At 56.3% G+C, this 26039-nt stretch overlaps 1 protein-coding gene across 1 annotated transcript; it reads left to right on the forward strand.

The window, feature by feature from the left end:
* Positions 1-737: 737 nt before the first annotated feature.
* On the forward strand, positions 738-15647 carry RNF165 (ring finger protein 165). The gene is made up of 8 exons (XM_004702967.2): positions 738-753; positions 931-1246; positions 1748-1858; positions 9489-9618; positions 11365-11469; positions 11784-11879; positions 14661-14767; positions 15240-15647. The coding sequence occupies exons 1-8, from the start codon at positions 738-740 to the stop codon at positions 15355-15357; spliced, it is 999 nt and encodes a 332-aa protein (XP_004703024.2). The 3' UTR covers positions 15358-15647.
* The last annotated feature ends 10392 nt before the right edge of the window (positions 15648-26039 follow it).

A 26039-nucleotide genomic window follows, 5' to 3' on the forward strand; every position in this document is an offset into this window, starting at 1 on the left:
CAACCTTGGCTGGAATGAAGACCATTTTCTCTACCTTGTGTCCGTGTAAAGTGGGTAGTGAGGCTGATGAGGTTGTGCAGGAGAGTGGGGTCGAACTAATTCAAGAAAGCCGGACTGTAGCCAAGGACCAGAAACCTCCTTTAACCTCTCCCTCCCGCGGGGATCACACGTGTTGTTTAAGAACACATGCCTGCTCATTCAGGCACACACCCCTCCCACGCCAACACACGCACACCTAGTTAGAGGCGGTACGTGGCATCATGGAAGGCCATTGTTCGTTATTGCTGAGCCACTACTGACTCCTGGCCATCCGCTAGCCCACAGGGGGGAATGCTGCATGGGCCCCCGACAGCTTCACCATCTTTGGCCTCCCCCAGTCCATTGCTTTGGCCCTGGGTGGCGGACATGGTTAGCCACTCAGCAACAGGCTGAAGGGTTGGCAGTTCTCGCCCACTCAGGGCCCCGAGGGAGAGTGACCGGTGGATGTGCATGTGAAAGTTCACAGCCCTGAAAATCCCATCGGGCAGGGCTGCTGGGCACACCAATCGACTCAAGGCAACAGAACGATTGTTGTGGCCACTGGCCTGTGCTTTGCGGGCCACCACCCTGGGGGCTCATCTTCCAGCATAACACCCTACAGCACTGTGTGGCAGCCCATGAGGTTGTCAGTTTTAGATCTCCAGGTCTTTCTTCCCAATCTATCTTAGTCTGAACCTTCTGCTTGACACCTGTCCACCATGGGCCACCCTACTGGTATTTGAAAGATTGGGAGCCTAGCTTCCAGCATTTCGGTCATCATCATCAACCACCTAGCAGGTACATTGTGGCGCACAGGTGGTGGGCTAAAGGTGACCTTTCACGCTGTGTGTAAGAGTGGGCGGGTCTGGCCTGGCTGGCCTCACGGCGTCTTCTCTGTCCTTGCCTCCCCAGGTGCCCCCTTCCAAAGGTCTCAGCACCCTCACGCTACCTCCTGCCGCCACTTCCATCTGGGCCCCCCGCAGCCGCAGCCGCTTGCCCCCGACTTCCCCCTGGCCCACCCCGTGCAGTCCCAGCCAGGCCTCAGCGCCCACATGGCCCCGGCCCACCAGCACAGCAGCACCCTGCACCAGTCGCTGACCCCGCTGCCCGCCCTCCAGTTCCAGGATGTCACAGGCCCCTCCTTCCTACCTCAGGCCCTGCACCAGCAATACCTCCTGCAGCAGCAGCTCCTGGAAGCCCAGCACCGCAGGCTGGTCTCGCACCCCAGGTGAGTGCTGCTGGGTGGGGCTGGGAGCACCCCTGCCTCTGAGGCCGGGCTCCTACCGGCCAGTAAAATGTGTTGAGGACCCCAACTGTAGGGTGTTGGGGTGCAGGGGACAGAGGAGAGTGTTGGAAGAGACCACCATGATTTGGAGTGTCAGGGAGGCCTTTGTGGGGGAGGTGGGCGCTGACCTGGCCCGTGTGTGCTGGGGAAAGTGTAGAGAGGGTCAGGAGGGAGAAGGGTCAGCAGGAGGTGGGCCTGGGTGCCTTGTAGAATGCCTTGCTGGGACAGAGCGGGAGGAGAGAGGGCAGGGCCAGGGTGCTGTCCAGCTTGGAAGCCCTCCTTGGGGTGTGGGAAGAGGGGTGAAGCCCACCGCTGCATGGCTGTGGGACTCTGTGGGGGTTGCAGGAGGGGCACCCTCAGACCAGATGGGGGTGCCTAGCACTCCTGGGAGGTGGGCTGGCCCGAGAGGCCCCTGACACCATGGGCCTTCTTCCCTGGGTGTAGGCGGAGCCAGGAGCGTGTGTCTGTCCACCCTCACCGCCTGCACCCCAGCTTTGACTTCAGCCACCAACTGCAGACGCCTCAGCCCAGGTATTTGGCTGAGGGCACTGACTGGTGAGTCTTTGGGGCTTGTCTCTGGGGAGGACGCCCTCACCTTACTCTTTACCCCTTCTCTGTCTTTCACGCAGAACAGTGCTGGAGGCCCTGACCCCAGGCCCCCCACTTTGCTCCACCCCCCCCATCAGGGGACCTCCCCCTGGGCCTGGTGCCAGCCACAAGCTCAGATGAACACCATCTTATGCCCAACCGAGGCTCAGGGCTCAGTCCCAAGGGGCTAGATGGTCAAGGGAGGCTTCCTTGAGGAGACGGGCCTTAGGTGAGCCACAGAGAGATGGTAGGGCATGCCAGCCAAGCCCTCAGGATGGGGAGGTCCTGAACACCAGCGACATGGAGCCAGTGTGGGACGTCGTTCCTGAAGCACCGGGGCAGGAGAGAGGTGGGGAATTCGCTCGTGTGTCTTTGTGGGGAATGGGATCCCTCTCCAGTCTCCCTACGCCCCGCTGCATTCAGGACAGAGGTCTTTGCTGGCCAGGGACGCAGTTAAGCAGAGTTTGGGCTCCTGGGTCCTCCCCAGGTCTGGTGCTAGCCCAGTAAGGGCTGATCTAAGTTACGGTCGGAGCTGGACACTCAACTACTGAACTGTTGACGGAAGTTCACGGCAGTCAAGGGCGTCACATCTGCAACTTGTTTTTAAATGATTTAGAAAGCATTTCGATAAATAGAAATATGTATAGCCGAGAATAGATCTCTATGTCTAATATCTATGTAGCTACGTATCCATCCCTACCGAGGGGAATCGGTGCACGCGCATGTGTGTGTGGAGTGAGTTCGAGAGAGAAGGTTATAGAAATGTGGGAACCTTTGGGGACATTTGGGTGAAAGGTCAGGAGCCCTGGGGTGCCGTGGGTAACTGGTAAGCAGAAGGCTGGTGGCTTGGAGCCACCAGCTGGCCCTCAGGAGGGAGCCAGGTGCAGCGGTCACTTTCTGTGACATCTACAGCTTGGGCATTTTGTTCGGCAGTTCAACCCTGTCCTTCCGGCCACTCTGGTCAGGATTGACCGACCGCAACGGTTGGGTGAAGAGAACCTGGAGGTTCTGGGCACTGTTATTTCGTGCTAATTTTATGTAAAGAAAAACAAAACCAGCTTGTTGATGTTGTCGTTTTTAAGAATGTTGAAGGGGAAAAAACAAAAGAAAAAGCATTGGGGTAAAAAAGAGACTATTTTGAAAGACTGCTGTGCAGTTGTGTTACTTTCCAGCTGTTTAGGCCAGCTGTCTTTGGAAGCCCCTTTCATGGCCCAAGGAGCCCTGGTAGTGCAGTGGTGACGAGCTGAGTTGCTAACTCCAAGGTCAGCAGTTCAAACCCACCAGCTGCTCTTTGGGAGAAAGATGAGGCTTTCTACTCCTGTAAAGAGTTACCACCTTGGAAATGTTGATGGCAACATATGTACAAGAGTGCTTAATACTACTGAATGGTGGATTGTTATAAGATTTGTAAGAGTTCCCCAATAAAATGATTAATTTAAAAAAAAAGGTTACTGCCTTGAAACCTATGGGGGCCATTCTGCCCTGCCCTAGAGAGTCCCTAGGAATCTAAACAGATTCAGAAGAGGCAGTGGCTTTGGATTTGGGTTGAATTTTCATGGAATGCTGCAAAAAGGTAGTTCTGGTTGATTGCCCACTATGGATGGAGTTGTACCCCCACCCCAGTGATATGTTATAAATCTTAATCTGTATGCCGGAGGACATAATCCCATTAGGAAATGGGTTGTCTGCATTGTGTTAATGAGACAGGATTCTTAGGGTGGGTCTTGCATCAGGTCCCCTCTGAAATATGAAAGAGAATAAACAAACAAGCAACAAGCGGGTGGGGGGATGCAGCCGCAGACCACCTGGGAGCAGCAGTTCAGAGAGACACGGGCCTTTCTTTCACCTGAGAGAGAAGCCTTCCCGCAGAGCAGTGCCCTGAATCTGTGACCCAGTACCTGGAAGGTGCGAGGGCAGCATCCATGGCTTCCGAAGGAGGGGGTGGGGGAGAGCTGCCAACCCTCCCCCCTTCTCCCTCCCAGGAGTTTCTTGCAGACGGTAAGAGCAGACCCCCTCTAATGCATTTCCTATTCCGGTGACTGGGCTGCCCATCCGCTGGCAGAAGGGGCCTAGCACCTTCCAGATATTGGGTCACAGATCTTGTCTAGCCCAGTGGGGACCGCCCTGGTCTCTGGTCTTTACCTTTCCCCAGCAGCTTCTCCCAGCTGAGCCTCCTGCTTTGAGAGTGCTGAGAGGCATTAAAGATTCCCTCCCTACCCCCAAAAAAGACAATGGAAAAAATAACCAGTTCCCATCCTCAAACTGATCTACACATGAACTGTCAAATGCTTCCCCTTTCTGGTCCAATAACCCAACCCGCCACCTTGCACCACAGCCTTTGTCCTTGGCACGCTCCTTCTCTGTCTCCGCCCCGGCATCCTGGCTCCAACTCTGACCCCCTGCTCAGCCGAAGCCCTGGTTCCACCCAAGGCAGAGGCCCTAGACACCGTGGACAGAAAGTGGGTGGAGGATGAGCGGCCCCTGCTATCCTTCCCCACTGATACCCTTGGCTCAGCAAAGCCCTTGGGACTCTGCAGGTCTGGACTCACCCGCAGGATGACACTCGGCACTTTGCGGTCCAAGTCTTTGAGCAGGACTTGGGCTGCATAACTGCCAGACCACGGCGGGCCGCATGAATGCCGACAGCGGAAAACAAGGTTGGATGGTTTGACAGAGCCTGGCAAACTGGGCACTGACAATTTCTACGGGAAATCCCCCAAACACCATTCTGGCTCACCCTTGGGGTGAACTCTCCACACAAAGGCTTTAAACCTGTTGGAGATGTTCTGGAAGCTCCCCCCACCAAAACTCGGCCAGGTTCTCACAGGCTGGTGGCCACAGTGGTAAGGTGGGAGAAGCTGCTACATTATCGGGGCAAGTTCCAACCCAGACTTCTTGAGGTTCTGTGGAATTGCACCCCATTGAGGCAACTACGTGCACAAAAGTCTTCTCTGATGGGAACTTAAGAGGGGGAACCCCAGAGCCCACCCGGGCTCAGCCAGGAGGACCACCCACCCATCTGAGACCCAAGATACCCATTGACGTCTCTGGTTAGCATTCTTGGGACGGGGGTGGCTCCAGTGCTACACCTTTGCTCCTTGTCTTTGAATGGGATTCCCTGGACAACGCTTTTCGCCCTTGACCTCTGGGGCTCCTGGGGATAGCTGGAAGTCAGAGCTTCAGCCACGTGCGGGTGTCCCCCGGAGCTCCTTCCCCTGACGCGGCAGAGTGGGGTGAACCGAGAGAAGGCTCAGAAACCAAGGTGATGGCCCTGCCTTGCTGGCCAAGGACTTGAATTAGACAAGGCTCATCTCCATGCTTTAGCCGGCCCTGCAACACACGAAGGCCTAGACTCGCCGATTTCTGAGTTTGCTTCCACAGAACTCTGAGAGTGAAGCTCCTTCCAAATGGCAGACCCCGAATGAGGCCCGGCTGGGGTCTGGGCTAAGAACTAGCCCTTGCACTTGGAAGTGCTCTGCGACCCCCGGCCCCCCAACACTGCTGTAAGGAGCTGCTGCCACCACTGGTCTAGATCAGCAGTTCTCAACCTGTGGGTGGCGACCCCTTTGGGGGTTGAACGACCCTTTCACAGGGGTCGCCTGATTCATAACAGTAGCAAAATGACAGTGATGAAGCAGTAATGAAAATGATTTTAGGGTTGGGGAGTCACCACCACGTGAGGAACTGTATGAAAGGGTCGCGGCATGAGGAAGGCTGAGAACTCCTGGTCTAGAGCGAGCTCGAGGAGGTGAACATACTGGGGGTGGCCTCGCCCAGCTGAGGAGGGGTAAAGGCAACCAGGATCTGGGTCTTCTGACCAGGGCTCCTGCGGCTGCTCGGGTGCGTAAGGTGATGCGGAGAACGGTGTGCGGTGTGTGTGGCGTGGGGAGGACAAGGCTGTGTGGAGCCTGTGAGAATACCGGCCGGTCCTGCCTCCCTGCAGCAGACAGGTCTAGACTGTGGAGATAGAAGAAGGTGGGGCTGGATCCCGGGCCACCTCACACACACCACTGACTCAGGCAACAGCGCTCAGGCCCCACGGAAGACTGATAGATCCACTGGCCCTTCACCCTCGGAGCATGGGAGGCCTGGTGGCGTAGTGAGTTACAACTTGGGCTGCTTATCACAGGGTTGGTGGTTCAAAACCCCCAGCCACCTTGCAGAGAAAAAGGAGGCTTTCTGCTCTGGCCGTGATGTACAGTCTCAGAAACCCGCAGGGCGGTTCTCTGTCCTGGGAGGATCGTTTTGAGTTGGGGTTGACTCAGCGGTAGTGAGCTTGGTGGGGCTTTGGTTTGTCCCAGAATTGTCCGAGAGGAGGGCATTGTCCTGCATAAGGAGCAGCCATGGTTCTGAGTCTGTGTGGGGACCAGCAGTGGACACAGTGGGGGCCCAGAGCGGTCCGGCCTTCCCCAAGGCAAGCTGTGGAAGGGAGTTTCTGCAGGACAGTGTCTCCTGCCCTCTCGTCCATTCAGGATCTGAGGTTGAACCTTCAGTGGCCCTGGGCTTCCTCTCAGGGGGTGTTTTTAGGGCCAGCCTGGAGTGTGGAGACCCCCAAGAGGTAGTTACAGCTGGCTGGTCTTCCTCAGTGTTGCCGCGGACATCTCTTAGTGGCTAGTCTATCCTCCCCCTGCCTAGGAGACAGGCGGGCCTGCTTTTTGGTGTCCCTGGTCGTTTCGTGTCGCGTGGTAGACGTTGGGAAACAGACATGGTTGCCAAGCAGCGTTTCATTCCTTCAAAGGGTCTCGGCCTTTGTTCTGTGTAAGCACCACTTGCAGTCCCGTCTGATCTGGAGATTCGCTCTCCAACATCATTATGGCAAGGCTAGGGAGTACCTCTGAGCCAGCTATCCCCTGACACTCACAGGCTCACCATGCGCTGGAAATGGTTTGATGCCAGTTGGTTTAGAGTGTCTCTGGAGCGGTGCCTTCTGTAGACTTGTCCTAATAAAGCACGTGGACCATCCTGGAAGGGTCTCTGCCAGGTGGCCTGGCGGTCACGAATGTGTCCCCAGCCCTGCTAAGCTCTGAGACCCATGTGTTGTGCCGTCGGGGTCCTGGCTTTCCCTGATGGCATGTGCACTGCAGGTTCGTCTGCAGAGCCAGCAGAGGTCCCAGGGGAGTCCTCCCAGCTTTCCGGGGCTCTCACTCATTGTAGCTTCATCCTCTGCAAACCTTTGCCGGCAACCTGCACCAGTGAGCACAATTGCAAACTCCAGAGCCCTGAGGTCTCTGAATTCCCTCCGTCCTCAACTTGTTGAGCTCCCGGCCCTGCCAGGTGTCCTCCTCCCCGCTCCCCGCTCGGGAACACTCCTGCCGGCAAAGGGGCGGGACGGTGTAGGGTGCACTCACATGGCTTCCCTTGGCCCCCACTCTGCATGCGCGCTTTGTCCCTTACTACCTGTGTGTCTCCTGTATACGAGGCTGACAGCAACGAATGATTTTGCCTCTATTTTTAAACGGTTCTGTTGGCACTTCATCCACGTATCATACAGTTCGGTAGTTCAGCCATATCAAGAGGAGCTGTGCAATCTTCACCACAGTCGATTTGAGAGCATTTCCTTTTCCCCCCATACTCATTGTTATCCGTGTGATCCCGCCCCCCCCCTAATTTTGGCAAAAATATACACAACAAAATATTGAACCATTCAACAACCCCCAATTCAGTGCCATCGATTATACTCTTCATGCTGTACAGCCATTATTGATAGCCCTTTCCAAATTGTTCCACCACCATGAATGCCCCTCATTCCATCCTCTCTCTCCCACTGCCAGTGAGCTATTCCAATGCACAGCGACCCAGGAGGACAGAGGAGAGGACCCCGCGGGCTTCTGCAGCTGTCAGTCTCTAAAAGGACAGCCTCACGTTCTCCCACAGAGCAGCTGGTCGGTCAGGACTGCTTGGGATGCAGGATGGAGACCAATAATTCCATGGCTCCCCCTTCATTTCTTAGTGGAGTGTTTGGTTGCTTTGCTTTATTTTAAGCTGGATTATTTTTAAAAGAGGATTATCCCCTCACCAAGTATTGGGTTCTTGGAAGTACCATTAATAAGGGGAAACCCCAGCAAACCCACTCCCACCGAGTCAACGCCGACTCTCAGCGAGCCTACAGGACAGGGTAGAACTGCCCTGTGAGTTCCTGAGACGGTCCCTCTTGACAGGAGTGGAGAGTCTGTCTTTCTCCCACAGAGCAGCTGGGGGTTGGCACTGCCCTAAGAGGGAGGAGCCGTTCAATACTGGCTTCTTTTCCTGTGGTTAGTAGTTTTCAAGAGACAGAGCTGGTTCCCTAACACTCTTTCCAGGGTGACCCTTTTTCTTTAGCATAATTTCCCTGTCACGGATTTAAGCATGTTGGAAGTGTTCCAGTTGTGCAGTATGGCTCATTGACAGGCGACCGTGCCAGCCCTGGCCAGTGGGAGCGGCGTCAGAGTAGTCCCGGAGTGCTTTTGACGCGCCTCTTGGGGGCTTCATTAGCAGCCTTGTTCTCGGTCACGACAAGAGGTTTCAAACCCACCGGCACATTGTCTGCCTCAGACCTGAGATTGGCCATTTCCCAAGAGCCCCAGGTCCCTTTCTATGGCTTGAAGTGAAGTGGATGTTCCTATACTTATGGGAGCTCTGGCGGCAGAGTGGCTTCCTCACTGGGCTGTCACTATGTGGTCAGCAGTTCAAAACCACCAGCCACTCCTTGGGACAAAGATGAAGTTTTCTTTGTTGCTGTTGTTGTTGTGCTCTTTTTTAAAATTGTGTTACGAGGGGCTCATACAACTCTTATCACAACCCATACACACATCAATGGTGTAAAGCACATTTGTACATTAGGTGCCCTCATCATTCTCAAAACATTTGCTCTCCACTTAAAGATGAGGTTTGCTAACAGTCCCCGAAACCCACGGGGGCGGCTGGCCTCTGGCCTCTCGGGTGGCCAGGAGTCGGAATCGACCGATGGCAGTGAGGTTATTTCCATGCTTTCGGGAGGGGTGGGCGGCCTGGGGGAGCATGTCTGGCCTCACAGCTGTAGACGCCCCTTCTTGGCTGTCACATGGCCGCTGCTCCCTCCTCCGCTTTTGCCTTGACCTTCCCGCTCCTCCTTTGCCCTCTCCCCTGACGGCTCCGCCGGGGGTCTTCGTTTGACCTTGCTCTCCAGGGCGGGCTAAGTCTTGAACAATTTGTTCGTCTCAAGAGGTTGTCTAGGACCTAGATGGAGTTCCCAGGTGGGGCAAATGGTTCTCGGGCACAGCTGCAACCCCACAGGTGGGTGGTTCGAGTCCACCGAGAGGTGCCGCGAAACAAGGCCCGGCTACTTACAGGAGAAAAAAACCACTGCCGCTGAACACCACCTGGAGCACACAGTTCTAGTCTGACACCTACGACTACGTCTCCGCAAGTTAGAGTCAATCCTGTGGCAACTGCTTTTTGTGTTTGTTGTCTCCAGAGTCTCTAGCTCCTGCAGCCCAGGCTCCGCCTCACCCAGCGGAGGGAGGTGGGGAGGGGCTGGGTGGCCAGGGGTCCCTGCAGGGACTTGACGTCGGGGTGGTCTCCTGTGGCCGCGGCCGACTGGAGAGGGAGGCCCGGGACTTACTGTGGCTGTGTCCCGCAGGGATCTCAGTGTGGACGCCGGCTTGAACCCCGCGCAGTTCCAGGTGCGGCCCATCCCGCAGCACTATCAGCATTACCTAGCGACTCCGCGAATGCACCACTTCCCCAGAAACTCCTCCTCCACGCAGATGGTGAGTGTGTGGTCCTGTCAGCAGCCCGCCGACGGTGCTGATGCCCACGGGGGCCTGGTGGCTCCCTGGTGCCCTGGCACTCAGGCAGGCCAACGGCCCCTCCCCTCCCAGCCCCTCTGCCAGCCTGGCTTGAGGGAGACAGGCAGGGATCCTGCTGCACCCGGTCTGAACTGCTGAAGGGAGCATGAGGCAGACTTGGAGGTGTGGGGAGGGCTGTGTGGCAGGCTGCCGTCCATGGGGGAAGGCTCCGGCCTCCTTCAGTTCACGTCTGGGGCCTGGCACCACCTGGGCTTGGGCTGTACTGACTCGTGAGATGGGAATGAAGATGCCAGCCTCACGCAGCTCACCGGTATGAGGACCAAGAAGACCCCAGAGGCCCCTGGGGCTTGGCCCACCTGAGGTTCACTTCTGACTTAGCCACCCAGTCCCTCTATTTCCCTATCAGCAAATTCAGGGGCGTTGACGCAGAATGAGGTCCGTTGAAGGTGCACGGGAGCCCTGGCGGTATAGTGGTGATGCCCTGGGTGCTGGTCACATGATCCATAGTTGGAGATGTCCAGCCGCTCCTCGGGAGAAGCAGTGAGGCTTTCCAGGCCTGAACAGAGTCGGGAGTCTTGGAATCCCACAGGGTTGCTATGGGTGGGGGTTGACTGGATGGCAGGGAATTAGGTTTAGTCTTGGCTGACGGGCTGTGGTCTGCACCACGGTGCCCCCCTCCTAAGAAGCGACCACTGATCGAGCACTTCCTACCCCCCAGGCACTGTTCCAAGCACTTAAAGTGAACGAGCTCCTCAAATCGATATCTACAACAGAAGGCGTGTCCCCCCTGACCCACGGGTACCCTGAGTCAGAGCAGTGAAGTAGCAGCTGGGGGCCACAAGGACTTCGGAAGCCCCCTGCTCACAGCAGCAGTGAGGCGACGGGAGCTAGGCAGGGTCATGGCAGGCACAGAGCCAACGTCTATTCTTATTTTAAAGTTTGGATATTTTATGTTCTCAGGATTTCATTTTTCGTTCTTTTTGATGTTGAGGGCAAACACGTCATCGAAAGATTGTTTATCTTGGTGATTGAGATCTTGGGTTCCCCCCTCAATTTTGTGCCCCGCTTTCTTTGCCCCACTTCCGACGCAAGCTCCTGCCCTCTGTCTGGGCTGCTCTCTGAGGCAGGTTAGGGGCGAGGGGGCGACGGGCCAAGTGCCTGGACTTGAGATTCCGCTTCTGCCATCTGATGGCACAATGCCACACCCGCTACTTTATCTCTCTGTGGCCTCACCCCCACCCCACCCCATCAGTCCAAGGGAGGTTCTGGGGAATGACTTGTTGAGGGGCCGCAAAACACGAGGCCTTCGATGCGACAGGATGACCCACGGGCTGCACAAGGGGCTCCGACAGCCCCGCGGGTGTGAGGATGGCAGGCGGGGTAGAGCTTCGTTCTGCTGGGCACTCCAGGTTGCTATGGGTCAGGGGCACCTCAGGGCTCCTCAGCCCGACAGCCATTGTAGATCAGTGAGATAGTCCCGGTGGTCGCGGGAAGTGTGGCGCTCGGTCGGTGTTTGCCACCCAGGACGTGCCCAGTCAGAGCTAGGTAAGACGTCCTCAATTCCACTGGTCTTCCCGGCCGGCCCAGGTACAGAGAGGAAAAGCTCATGCTATAGCTTGGGTGGGTGGGGGATTCCCTGGCTGGGGGATCCCCAGGGTGGGTGGGGTCACCCGAGCAGCTCCTTCCAAGGTCTTTTCTCCCCAATAGGTGGTCCACGAGATCCGCAACTATCCTTACCCTCAGCTCCACTTCCTGGCCCTCCAGGGCCTGAACCCCAGCAGACACGCCTCTGCCGTGCGGGAGAGCTACGAGGTACGTCCCTCCGTCTGGCCATCCTCCTGCCAGCCCCGCAGCGACGAGGCTGGTGGAGATGCCACCTTGTCCCGCTTCACTGCTGCCGGGTCGGGGTGAGCGGTGGGTGGTCTCGGGCGTGGGGGTGGGGGGATGGGCGTGAGGGAGAGGTTGCCTTGTGGCCGTTCTGCATCGGGAGAGTTTTTCCCGAGGGCCTTTGTCAGCGCTCAGCACTCGAGTTGGCCCGAGACGGCCCCACCCCACCCCTGCTGTGTGCATGTGTGTGCGTGCGCATAAGGCGCCCTCGCTGCATGGCCCACGCTGTCCCTCTGCAGGAGCTTCTGCAGCTCGAGGACAGGCTGGGGACGGTGACGCGGGGAGCTGTGCAGAACACCATCGAAAGGTTCACCTTCCCCCACAAGTACAAGAAGGTGAGTCGGCCAGCAAGTCAGTCTGCAGGCGGGACCGTGGCGTGGGGGTGCCTCAGACAGAGTCATCCCCCAAACCTAGAAGCCTCTGCTCAAGTTCGATGCTCTGAAGCTTCGACACCTTCATGTGTGTGTGTGTGTGGGGTGGGGCAGGACGGGGGCTTGTCTTCTCGCTTGTCTCTGCAGAGGGGCCATAAGGAAGGGAGACTGGGCTCCTGCGTGTGCTTACTGACCTGTGAGAGTGGACATGCCGTATGGTGTGTGCAGGCATGCTGGTACCCGAGGAGCTGGGTGAAGGGCACCTGCACAGAAGGCTAGGATTTGCCTAATGATCGACACATAACCATACACACCCCCCCCAGGGGGAAGAATAACAGAAAACATGGGGGAAGGGAGACAGCAGTCAGTGTGAGATATGAAAATAATAATAATGTATAATCTAGGGGCCATGAGGATGAGGGAGGCAGGGGAAAATAGAGGATCTGATACCAAGGGCTCAATAGAACGTAAATGTCTCGAAAAGAATGATGGCAACATATGTACAAGCATACCTGATGCAATTGATGTATGGATTGTGATGAGTTGTAAGAACCCCCCCAAAATGATCTTTTAATTAAAGAAGAAGAATAAAGTAATGGATCCCAAGTCCAGTCTCCGATCCTGAGAAAGCGCAATGTTCGGATTCCAAAAAGAGAAGACCACAAGCCAGAAGACCTCACAGCTTGGACCTAGGAACTCGAGAGAGGAGGGGGCTGGAAAAGGCAGCGTCGCTGAAAGAGATGCCCATCAGGCATCGTAAGGAAGGTGAGGCTCTTAAGCCACAGTGCTTAATGATAACCAGACATCGTGGAAAAAATACACAATGGAAAACATAACAAGACTGCAAAAGACATCATGGGGAATAGGCAGTAGTTGAGCCTGGATGCTGTCACTTTACTGGCCATCCCTCGGGACGAGCAGGACCAGTTGAGGGAAGGCCACTCCGTCTACAGATGACCGCGACCCTCCTCAGAGTCAGACCCCGGAGCAATCACATGGGGCTGTGGGTGCAGTGGTGACCGTGGGTGCTGATCGCTGAGAGCAGTGGTGGAACCACCAGCTGCTTTATGGGAGAAAGAAGAGACCGTCCACGTCCCTGCGGATTGACAGCCTTGGAGGCCCAGGGGGCAGCTCTGCTCTGGCCTACGGGATGCTGTGAGTCAGGACCGAGTTGACAGCAGTAGGTTTCGCCTTTTGGCGGATGCGATTCTAGTGTCCTGGATTCTGACAAGGAGGAGACTTACTGCAGAAGCCCCGCACCATGCCCAGTGCGTGTCCACCCAGCCAGGCTGAGGGCAGGGGCAGGGAACTTGAACATCCAAGAGGATGTTGCTGGGAGATGACAGGGCTCCCCAGGCGAAGTCAGACTAGGGGCCACGCCACTCAGCCAGAGCTGAGGGGCAGGGTCCAGAATTGGGAGACCAGCAGCTGGCCGTTGTACCTACGTCATTCTCTGAGGGATCCACCTTGTGACCCTTTAGATTTTTCTCCTTGCAAAGTGACCTTTCAGCCAGTTTGTCCCTGGAGAGGGCCCAGGGTGGGAAGCTATCTTCCCCTGGGCACCCTGAGCAGCTGGCCTTTCCCTGCATGGCGTGCAGACGGGAGCCAGCTCAGAAGGAGGGCTGAAGCCACTCACCGAGGAGATGCCGTCCTCCCAGCCTGCTCACTAAGCACCAACGGTATGATCTGCACCGCACCTGCCAGGTGTGATGTCCGCCGTCGTCCCCACCATCCAAGAACACGGAGCGTTCTCCTCAGAGGCTGGCTGTGCCCACATCATTAGGGCGGTTCCAGTCAGCAAGAAGAAACAGCGCGCCCACAGGGTTCCAAGTGCATCCTCTGGTGCCCGCTGTAGAGGAACTTGCGGAGAGAGAAGCGAAAGCAAGTTCACAGCAGCGTGGAGCAAATGGCAGGAGTCACCGCCAGGCCCAGGACCTTCACGCTCCTCGCCGTGTTCTGACGAGGTGCCCTCGTGCCAGCGCTGACCCACGGCAGCCTTCCAGGACGTGTGTTCCCGAACTAGCTGCTGCTCGGCCCTGCCTCCTTCTCACCTCCTGCTGTATTCCAACCCAAGGCCTCCCTCTGGGGATGCACGCGTGCATGCGTGTGTACACTGATGCCGAATGAAGCGTGAATGAGTGCATGGAGTGTGCTAGCTGACAGTGGAGGGAGAAGGCTCGAGGCAGGGGCTAGGCAGGGAAGGCAGCTGGGAGGAGTGGGCAGCAAGTGCCGAACAGGACGGGACAGCTCTTCAGGCAGAAGTGACCGCTGGGATTCATGAGGTGGCCAATTCTTTTTCAAATTCTATGCCCCTCGAAAGTGCCGGGGCAGCAAGCAGAAAGTCTACTTGGTCTCTTCCTCGCTTGACCTTAACCCCGTCTATTCTGCAGCAGGGAGCCCTAGAGGGGTCGTGGCTGTGCACCGGGCTGCGATCTGCTGAGAAAGACGGGGCTCTCAGTTCCCCTAAGAGTTAGTCTCAGAAACTCTCAGGGGCAGTTCTGTCTTGTCTTAGAGGGTTGCTAGGGAGTCGGATCGCCTCAGTGGCAGGGGGGTTGGGGTTTTATTTGGGGGGGGGGGAGCGGGGGAGGTATCCTGCAGCTGAGCTGGGAGTCTGGGCTCTATTCAAGGACACAAAAGAATCAGGCTCACGGGAGGGAGAGCCGGGGCCCTGCCCAGGAGGCAGGAGGCTGGGTATGAAAGGCAGTGGCCACCGGGTGAGTCCACTCCTCTCTCTGCTCCTCGCAGCGAAGACCCCAGGATGCCAAGGGCAGGAAGGACGAGGGGGAGGAGTGCGACACGGATGAGAAATGCACCATCTGCCTGTCGATGCTGGAAGACGGAGAGGACGTGAGGTAGGAGGCCAGCCCTTCGGACACCCTCTCCTTTCGCTTGTGGGTGTCCGTCAGCACTCTAGGACCGAGGCCGGGCATCCGCCTGCTCGGCCGTGTGAGTGGGTCCAGTAGACAGCAGTGGGCTGCCCGGCTGCCCTGTGAAGGGGATGGAGTGTGGTGCCCAGGGCGACAAGGGTGCGTGTGGTGCTGTCCTTGGGCGGGACTGGGACGAAGGCTTCATGTGCTTCGGGCGGGTCTGCAAGGGCACCGCGGAGGAAGAAGGCTTTGAGCTCCACCTGCTGCTCCTCTTTCTCACCTCAACCGCAAGGGTTCCTCCTAAGACCCCCTTGGGTCAATCCTCCAGGGGTCTTGCATGTATGTGTCCCTGGCCCCTCAGCAGCCTCCCCTTTGCCACCTGAGCTTCTGGTGCAGTCTGCCCCCCACCCGCTGCCGCTGCCGGGCCTCTTCTCTGACCCTCCCTCCTCTCTTCCAGACGTTTACCCTGTATGCATCTCTTCCATCAACTGTGCGTGGACCAGTGGCTCGCCATGAGCAAGAAATGCCCCATCTGCCGGGTGGACATTGAGACGCAATTGGGAGCGGACAGCTGAGGGAGGAGTGAGCCAGTGAGCGCCCCATTTTCCTTCACCAGGTCCCCCCCACGGCCATAGCCCTTGCAGCCAAACTTTGCCTTCTGAGCCATTTGATGCAGAGGAAACGCCTGCAAGCACATTTTGCGGAAAGAGGAGTCGGTAGGATGGGTGTCCGAGGGAAAGCAGGGGTAGGGGAGGCACCCGGCCAGGCAGACTGGTGACTGCCCCCACCCGCTTTGCTGCCCGGGAGGGAGGGAGCTGGCCGTTCTCAGAGCAGGGGTGGGAAGGGGGGGCCCATGCTGCTGAGAGTGGAGGTGTGATCCGGAAGGTTCTAGCTGACACACCGGCCCCTCAATCCTGCCCCTTGAAGGATTGTATATATATACCTCTCGACCACGTAGAAACCATGTAGGGGTCCCCGGCTCTTGCTGCGGTGGCAGCCGGAGCATGTTAGCTTCAGACAAACGTTGTGTGTGGTACTCCTGTCATCTGTGGTGGACATGTCGCTCGTACCGAATTCGCACCAAATATTTCTCATCGAGTTCCTTGTGCGGGTGCCTGACTGAACCGACCAACAGCAGCCCCAATCTTCCTGTCTTTTTTGAGAGAAAAGGGAAAACGAAAAATGGGAGGGGAAGAAAAAAAAAAAGCCAAATCCTGTTTACGGTGAGAAAAGATGATTTGTTTTTCCCACCCAGGGTAGGAGGCAGGGGGGCGGGGTGTCTCGTTTTTCCGTTTCATTTTTTCCCTTCGCTTTGTTGTTCTCATGTTTACAGTGCACGGAGTGTGGGAGGGAGCACCTTCGGGAGAGAGGAGTGGATGGAGGTCTCAGCCGGGCCTCAGAGGGGCTGCGCTGAGGTTAGGAAGCCGCTGGTGGGGCAGGCAAGGAAGCAGGGCCATTCTGTTGTGAGAGAGGGCTCATCTTCTTGGCTTCCCCCACCCTACACTACCCCTGAGGGGCTCCTCAGAGCCAGGATGCCCCACCTCATGCCACCCTTCTGGCTGTGCGTGTACCCTCCCAGAGAGGCAAGCTACCCACTGCCTCCCTATGCAAAACAGGAACCAGATGATGACCATTGGGGATTGACAGGCTGGACGTTCGGTCTTGGCCAAAGTGCTGTCTGCTGGCCCTTGGGGGCTGAGATCCAGCCTGGTGAATGTTGGAGAGGGTCTTGGCACCCTCTGGGATGGCCCAAGTCCTGGTGTCATCCATCATAAAACCAAGTGTGAGAGGCACTCTCTCCAGCCAGTGGCTCTTCCTCTGAGGTTTGATGACCTTGGACAAGTCCCTTTCTTTCTTTGTGCCTCAGTTTCCTCCTCCTATAATGAAGAGAAATTGCAGCACACCCCCGCTATCACTCCCTCCACCTTCTTGTAGATATTGCGAAGGGTACCACCACCTGCCCAATGACCTCTGTTCTCTCCCCTGGACATCTCCTTGGGAATTGCTCCTGGGGCATGGCAGAAGAGGCCGTCTTGAACATTCTAGGTCTTTCTGCACAACCCCGCCAGTTTTCTGGACCCGAGAGAGCGCGCCCAGGTAGATGGGAGAGTGGGACTATGGAGATCGGCCAGATCCATCCCAAACCCAACTTTCTTGATCCACATGTGGAACACTCTAGGTCAGCTGGAATTCTGCTGACTTCCTCTGCCCCCTCACCTGCCTCGCCCCTCCTGTGCACTGCCTCCAAAAGCCCACCACCTCCCCTCCTCTCAACCCTGAACCCCAGTTCCAGTGCCCTCGCATTCCTAAGAAAGGCCTAAGGGAACAAGCCTCACCATCCTGTAGAGGAAGGGTGGTCAGCAGAGGAAGCTGGAGTGGGCATTGCTACGGGAGGAGTTGGGATGGGTGCAATGGTAACGCATGACAACAAATCAGGACCGGTGACAGCGACCCACAGGGAGGCCGGCTTTGGCTCGAGGTTGAGCTCTCTCACTCCTCTGGAGCTGTCCAGCAGAGAGCAGCCCCTGCTCCGGACCCCTGCGCTCAGCGAGGGCTGGCAGCTGTGCTGAAAACCTTCCTGCAAGACTCGGGCCTCTCCCAGCCCCGAGCTCCTGGCTGTTCTCTGAAATAGTTATCGAGTGCCTACCGGTGCAGGGGCTGCGAAAGCCAACGTGCCCGCTCCTGCCTTGAGGAGCTTCTAGTCCAGCCGGGGAGGGGGAGGCCTGTGCACCCACCATGCCAAGTGGGCGGGTGTTACGATTCTGGGTCAAGGGCCATGAGGGCGGTGAGCATGCATGGCTCCAGAGCTGCACTGCCCATCCGGCCAGGAGGGAAAGCCAGCAAGCCGCCGGAGGCTGGGCATCCTCTCCCGTTCCACCAGGTGAAGGCTTTGCCTGGGGTGGTCTAGGAAGGTGGCTTCCTTTCTGCGTGTCCAGTCTTTTGTCCCTCCTCCTGACGTTGGCTTGAAAGGCTAGCAGGTAGAAAGGGATCCGTGGAGGGGAAGCCAGGCCGGAGCCAGCACCAAAGGCCTGGGTTTCAGTGGTGGCCGTCGGTGGCCGTGGTAGAAATGCCCTTCTCCTCTCTGTGCCTGAGTTTCCTCGACGGTGACATGAGGACTTTGGGTCGGATCTTTGCTTGCTGCCCAAAGCTCACATTCCGCGACGCTCCTTGATCTCAGCGCCTCTCCTCCCGAGATGGCAGAGCAATTGACGAGGCCCCTCTGGCATCTGTGGCAAGGCCCAGGGCACACACTCTAAGTCCCAGAGTGGGACTTCCTCCTCTCTTCCCTCCCAGTTCTCTGCAAGCTCCCTGTGTACCCCCAGGTCCATATTAGGGATGGGGATGGGGGTGCATCCAGAGAGGAGAGGTAAGCTGCTAACCTTGGGGACAGCTCCTGGAGGCCACCCACTCCTTCCCACCTCTCTGGGACACCCTACAAGTCGGGGCAGGGGGATGTGGACGCAGACCCCTCCTGGATCCTGGCTTTCCCAGGGTGAGAAGGGCGGAGAAGGGTCTCTGCTTCTTGCTCCCCAGGGCCGCCCATTTGACCCACCGGAAGTCCTGAGGCGATGGGGTCCGGCCTCAGCATCTCACATCCACCACCCCAGGAGGGAGAGCCACCTGTAGTGCTCCTTCTGCTCAACTCCAGGGACTCAGACCCCTTCTTGACTGAGACGCATGAGTGCCTTCTGGGGAGAGAGCTGCCCCGGGATTCAAGATGGGCTTCCAGGCCACAGCCATGGCCGGCCCATGAGGACACCCACCAATCAACCCAGCCAACGCCACGAGCCCAGCCGGGTGGGCGGGCAGGGTGAGGGCCGGGCAGGGCCAGAGGGACTCCCCTGCCCAGCCAGGACCCCCTCCAGCCCCCCGAGCCCTTGCCCAGCGCCTGTGGCGGCCACTCAAGCTCCTTCCCTGCAGTGTGCCCAGGCTCCGTGCGAGCATCCTCGACTCTTTACGCCTACAAACAAGCACAGTCTTTTCCATGGTGAAGAAAAAGCACCATTGTTTTACTCTGTCCTCCTCTCCAGCCCCCCTCAAGGGTCCCCCCTCCTCCAGGCGGGACAAACACTCCCCGCGTGGGGCTGTAGCAACGTCTGTCAGGTCCCCCTCCCCTCGTGGTTCATCTCTGCGCGCGTAGAGCAAATGCTAGAGCAGTTTCAGCTGATAGAAAAACAAAACAAACAAAACAAAAAAACACAAAAACACTACAAAAAAAACCCGAAAAAAAATAAAAAGGAAATAAATAAACCCCATGGCACGTTGCTAGTTTACAGGGTTTTGTGAGTTTAAAATGCCTTATATTTAACAATCATAATTTATGACTAACTTGTAGATATACTGTGGGTTCTTATTTAATTATTTTTATAGTTGTTTTGCATTTTTAATTATAATTTATTTATTTAGAAAGGATACTAATTTTTTTTATTACTCCTATTACCTCATTTGGCGTTGTTTCTGGGAGTGGAATGCTTTGCATGCATTAGTACGATGACAACTACGAATACAAAAAAAAAAAAAGGAAAAAAACACACAAAAAAATTTTCCATGAGATTCCGCGAACTTTCTTTCGTCCAAACTATCAGGGTGTGTGATCGCAGCTGTCCTCCTGTGGTGCTGGCCTCTGTGGATACATTCCATACGAAATGCAAACCTTTGATTCTGTATGCTGTGAGCTAGTGGAAAACTGCAATATAGTGACTGTATTTAGCACATATATAAATATAATTTGCACTCGTCAGTCCACTGGGGTAATCCTTTCACTTGCTACCCTTGGCACCCCACCCCTTTCCCCCATGAAAGAGCATCCTGGTTTCCCTTGCTCCCTCACCCTGCACGGCCAGGTCTCCACCCTCTGAGGGCAGGAGGTTGCCCTCTCTCCATTTGGGCTTCAAGTCTCTATGGTCCTGAGAGGTCACTCTCTCCACTGCCTCCAAGTCCTATGGTCCCAGGCTGATGGGTGGTGTGAGCACCTGGTTCTCAGACGTGCTATCCTGGAGGCTTCCCAAGTCACGGGGCCTCCCAGAGTCCTAGTTTTCTGGACGGGGAGAAGGACGTTGCTTGGATGGACTGTGACTGGGAGGCTGGCCCTCACCCAGCTCCTGTGGGCGGCCACCATGCCGTGCCCATGTCAGGAGAAAGGGGGAGGGAGAGAGGGCGGCGGGCTGGAGGCAAGGACAGAGAGAGGAGTGAGCACTGACCCGCCCAGAGGGCTTTCTCAGTCGGACGTCTGTGGCGGGGTCTTGTCCTTGCTGGTGGCTGGGAAGTTAGTGTGGGGACACATCGCTACACCCGGGACGTGTTCTTTCCCAAGGTGAGGTGTGGCCTGAATTCATGAGACTAGGCAAGAGTGGGCCCAGGGTGTGGTGTGGGAAGGGGCACACACCCCACCCCTTCTCCAGCAGCCTTGGGCATGGAGGAAGCACCCTTTGATCACAAAGGGTTCTGGAATCCTGTTCTCTCCTCCCAGGAGCCTTTGCTCCATGGGGTTGTCTGCTGACAGGAGTGATCGGCAGAGGGTTCAGAACGGAGGTATCAAAGGTTGACCAAGTGGTAAAAGCCCAGACGCCTTCTAGAGAGGGGACTTTCATGCCCTCAGGGGAAGCTTCAGAGGGGACTGGGGCCCTGGCTGGGAGTGGGGGGCCACTCCAGTGCTCTCTGCACGGCTGCCTTGTCCCTCTTCTCCCCCTCCCTCCCTCCCTTTTCTCTCGCCTCTTGACATCACTGCCTTTGCCTCTGGGGCGAATCAGCCTCCACCAGACCCTCTAGGGATGGAGATGGGCCTTATGTGGCCGGAGGAAGTGAGCCCCCTGGACCTGGCTGCCGGCCCTGCTCTTGCCAATGGCTGGGCCTGGCGCTGTTTGAGAACCCCAGCTTCACCTCAGCCAGCCGACTGGTGCCCTCTCCAGGCCTCCTGCCTGCTGCCTGCCCAGCTTTGCCTCTGCCTCCACCCTGGAGCCTTGATCTCCTGCTCCCTTGGGATCGGCCTGCGGAGGCTCCCCACACAGGGAACACAACCACCACAATGCTGGGCCTGACAGACACTGCCCGCTTGGCAGGGCTTCCGGACGGACATGCCTTATGCTGCTCTCGGGGTCCGAGTGGGAAGGGGTCTCTGCCCAGGCTGGCCTGTGCCCCGACCCCTCGAGCCTCCTGCCCCTGCCCACCCCTTCTCCCAGCTCTCCCCTGGCCTTGGATCCGGCTCATCTCTCAGCCACTGAGCCAGTGGCTCTAGGCCCCTGGGGGCGGGGTGGGGATGGGACACGCAAGTGAAAGGATTATCCCGTGCTGATTGCCCTTTTTGTACTCCTCCTGCTGTTCTGTTCGGTTGTGTTGTGCAACATTTTGCTACATAGACTATTTTATAGCAGAAAGCTAGAAGAATATTTATTATGAATATTAAAGCAATAGTGCATCAATGGAAAAGGCGGAGACATTTAGGAATTGTGTAAATGCTTAGATTCACTCTGGTGGATTTTTTTGTACTTTATTTATAACTAATAAAAATGAACTGCATTGCTAACTACATCCCACTGGTGTGAGTGTGCATTTCTCCGCTGAGCCAGGGCGTTTGCTAGGAGAACGCCTCGCAGACCTGTCATTGTCCAGTTGTCTCGTCCCTGTCGGAGTTCCTGTCTCCTCTCCCAGTCTTTTTCATCCAGTCCCCTTCTCCACTTTGTTTTTCATCTTTTATTTCAAGAAAAAAAAATCTAACAAACACTGCCATCGAGCTGATGCTGACTCAGAGCGACCCTATAGCACAGGGTAGGTTTCCAAAGCCCTGTGGGTTTCCAAGACTGAATGCTGATTTGAGTACCAAGCCTTCTTTTTCTCCCATGGAGCAGCAAGCTAGTGGTTTTGAACTGCTGACCTTATGGATTTCCTCCCAGCGAGGAACCAGCACACCACCGGGAATCGTTTCTTTAGGTCTCTCTCTGACCTCTTTCGTCTCAAAGGATCTGTGGTACAGCGATGGACCAACCTGTTTCCTAAATGTTGTTGCTCCTGTTGTCTGGTGCCGTCGAGCCAGAGGCTCATGGGACAGAGTGGAACAGCCCCATGGGGTCTTTGAGGCTGTTATCTTTGTGGGAGCAGGCTACCCAGTCTCTCCTGCAGGCCTCTCGGCGAGCAGCCAGCATTTGGTCTGACCATTGTGCTAAGGACTGGACTCGTGCATTGGCAGTTCCTGTTTTGAACCACTACCCGGGGCACCCTCTCCTGGGACTGAGCTGGAGGGTGGCTCCCTAGTCACTTCTGCCAAAGGGGCTGGTAGTAATGGGATGTCTAGTCAGGAAGGGGCCACGGGAAGTCCTTAGAAAGGACACCACGGGTGCTTCGCCACGGCTTGTACAATCTGACCTCATCCACGTGGGCCTCACCCAGTCAGGATCCAGAAGGCCTGTGCCTGGTCCAGCAGCGCCATGGGCTTCTATCATAATATTGGAAGAAAAGAACTGAGAAAATAAATTCATAAAGCTGTGTTTAATCTGTTGAAGAACAAACATGCCCGGCTGCCCTGTCCGACTTCGGTGCAACGGTTTGTAGGTAAATAGCTTGTGTTGATGTGAATGAGTCTAGCTAGCTGTGTCTCGTCTCCAAAGCAGACACCCGGGATATTTATTTGGAAATACCTGGTTATCGGTGACTCGAAAGCAGTACAGCGGTGCTTCTCTCCAAAGCTGCTTTAAGACAGTCTCTCGCTCAGGGACGGAAAGATGGAAGTGACATACGCCCTGACGTACAAGGAAGAACTCGATGTGGCTGAGCTGTGGGTGCCCAGGGAGCTTGAGGAGGGCACTAGCAGCTCCCACACAAGGTGCAGGAGGAGCGAGGAAAGCTGGGGACAAGGGGACCCCTCCATCCTTTGTTCTCTTCACCCCAGCAGGCTGGGTCTTGGCCCGCGAAGAGGTGGTAGGTCACTGTGCAGGGCTCTCAGACCTCGCCAGCCAAGCCCACAGGGCCACGGGGGCCGAGGGGGTGAGACTAATTTGGGATTGGGAGGTGTAGGTTCAGGACGTTCATGCTGGTTGATAGGGCCTGTCTCAACGTGAGGACTTGGGGGTTCACCGCTTTGTGTGGAGTCTGGGAGGGGATATCTTTCTGCGAGTGCCAGGACTTGGCTGAAGGGAGCAAAGTGCCCAGAGGGCCAAGGTTAAGGCGCCTTCTCAGGAGCATGAGAGCAGGAGCGCGTGTGGGCACCTCTTTTAGTTCATACTGCGGGTGCCTCTAGGCTTCCTGCACCCCAGCCCCAGCCTTGCTTTCTGCTTCTTCCAGGAAGAGGGGAGTGGGGGTGCTCTGTGACTAGCAGGTGAGAGGCAGGAATTAAAGGCATCGCTCTCAGATGCGCACAGGCGCACGTGTGTGAGGTGTGGCCCACATACGAGTGCACATTGGAAGGGACTACTACTAGGGCCCCCGGTCAGACATCAGCGGGACGGTTGCAAACAGAGCGTCTCAACAAGCCTCTGCAGTCAGTGGGTGGACACGGTCTCTCCAAGACACACTCACCTTAGTCTCCTTTGGGTGCCTTCAACCCAAAGGTCCAATCAAGACAGTGGCTCCTGAGGGGGTCTAGCAGGCCAGCTACATTCACAGCCTCGAGGTCAGCCCCGAAGGTCACAGAGAATGTTTGGGGAGAGTATGCCAAGGCGTCATCTTGCTAGATGTTCTCAAAGGACACAGGATGATCATGGGGGTTATTATGAAGCTTTAAGAAACTTGGAAACGTGAGAAGGCGGCCAGGAAAGTCACACGTAGAGTTTTTCCATTGTGAATTTTCCATGCAAACATTCCTCCTTGAAGGGCAGCCGGGCTGTCCGATGGTCAGGGATGGCTGGAGAGTCTCAGTGCCGCTGACCAACAGCCCTCATCTACTTCTTCTGACCTCCTTTCGTTGTCAAAATTCAAAAACCGCTTAAAAGGAAAACAATTTGAGTCCCTCGAGGCTGCCAGCACTTTTAGGAATGGGTTAGAGAGACAGAAACACCACCCTCAGAAGTATATCGACCGATCTGGAAGATACATCTGGAAACAATTTCTCTGGGAAATTTTGTCTGATAAGGGTTTCTGACTTTTTGCAACTCTTTTTGACTCATCCTCGTAGATGCACGTGTGGATATGTGTGTGCATATGTGTATACATGTGTGCGTGGGTGTGACTGTATGCACAGTGGATAAGAAGCACATAGGGGCACAGTTATGGAGACATGACAAAACACCTGGGAGGACTGGTTTCTTGGAGGCATCCCCATCAACCGGCATAATGGGGTTCAGAGTTACTGAGCGACATCCTAGTTCGGTGAGTAGTGTCTGGGAGTACTTGTGAGCCACCTTCTAAGATGCAACCATTGGTCTCTGCTCGTCCAGAGCGAGACAGAAAGGGGGAGCTGAAGACTCAAGGAGGAGTCTAGGGTGAATGGCCTGCATGCACCACAGCCTTATCCACTCGGAGAGCAGAAGCCATTAGATGGTGCCCCACGCCCACCACCCACAGTTCTGGTCAGGGCTGCACTAGGTGGACTCGGACAGAATAAAAGCAAAACATGGACCAGAACCTCCAATTCATGCACCACCACCACCAGCACAGCAAAATAGACTTCCTGGATCAGTTAAGACTGGAGGGCTCTCCCAGGACCTTACCTGGAGATACTCTTTAAACCTAAAATCAAACACGATGAAACCTTATTACAATAAATACAATAGAGGCAGGGCTCAGGCCAGCAGCAGATGGGTGGGAGTCCCCACCTCAGGGTGTGTCGCAAAGGACGGCTCATCTTCCTCCTGATCTATGGTCAATAGCCAGCTTAGGCACGGAAGGAACATATGATATGCATATTAAGCCCACCCTCACCCCCAGGGTGTCGCACTATGATGGTGTGCATGCTGCTCAAGCCCCTAGCATCTCGGATGCCAGGAGAGTCACCCATGGCAGACAGCTGCTACTGGGGCTTCTCAACTAAGAGGGACTGACAAGGACGGTCTGGCGATCTACTTCCAAAAATTAGTCACTGGGAATCCTGTGAATTACAACATTACCCCCTTGGTAGACCCACTCACTTTAGCGTGAAGGCATCATGAGGGGCGCCCAGTCTCTAGAGGAAACCAGGTTGAGAGGGCTGGCAAAGCTGAGGGGGGACCCTCAAGAGCACAGGGGCTGCAGCCATGGACCCAGACATGCCTGCCAGTGACCATGAAGATGCCGCAGGACCACGCAACGTAGCCCATGGGCTCTGCCAGAAGTCACAATGGCTCGATGGCCACAGACAACAGGCATTCCTCCCGACCACATCCTAACCTAGGGGCCGGGTGTCCCTCGCACTCCTCCTGCTTCCAGATGAGGACACTGGGGCCCAGGGAGTGAAACAGCATGCCCCAAAGCATGCAGCAGCTGCCTCCCAGGCCTGTGTTGCCCCCAAGTACTCCCTGGGCATCTCAGGTCATGGACTTCATGGGGACTCCCTGTGGAGCGGAGTGGGCAGGGTCCCACCACGGGAACTTCGGATAACCCAGGAACGCTGGTGCCCCAGAGCACACTTGCTGTAGGAAAACTTCTCGTCCCGACTCACCTTCCTGATCAGGCCCGTCCTCTGGTGAGAAACCAGAGGTCAGGTCCTGCGCGCTGCTCTTTCTGCATGTTGGCTAGCTTCCCTGTGACGTCGATCAGGGAGTGGACCTATGTGCGTGTGTAGATGTGGGTGTGCACACACGCATACAGTTCTTGAGCTGTCTTCCCACCAGCTCCTGCTCGTGCTGAGGCCCAAGATCACGCCTTTATTTTGTTCCCATTCACCTCTTGCGCCTGAGTCCCAGCACTGCCCACAGAGACACAGCAGGGACGCACTGAACAGTCTGATTGCAGGAGTGCTCACGCCAGAGTCTGTCCCAGGAGCCGTCGTGGTCCTGTGCCTTCTGCCTGCGCCTCTGTGTGGTCACACCTGCCCACCCCCGGCCACCGTTCTCCGCCAAGCGGTGGAAAGAAGGGTGTCCCTTTCCCTCGCTTGGAAGTCCTTCGGGCCAAACCGTTTTCCCCACGTGTCACTGGACTTACTGATGCCGGGAGACGAGTACATTTCTCAGTGCGTTCTGGCTGGGGGGTGGTTGCTAATAACTTAATTAGCCCAGCTTTTTGGGAAAATGAAAGTGTTAATTAGTGTTTGCTTAAAATACACCATCTTGTCGGCCTCTTCTCCGCCCTTCTCCATCCCCTGAGTGAAGGCCCGATTTCCCAAGCTCACCCCCCGGCAAGTGCCGGCCTGCCC

This window comes from Echinops telfairi, unplaced genomic scaffold (genome assembly GCF_000313985.2).
Source record: "Echinops telfairi isolate 266 unplaced genomic scaffold, ASM31398v2 ScPeMD7_7400;HRSCAF=8409, whole genome shotgun sequence".
Taxonomy (NCBI): Eukaryota; Metazoa; Chordata; class Mammalia; order Afrosoricida; family Tenrecidae; genus Echinops; species Echinops telfairi.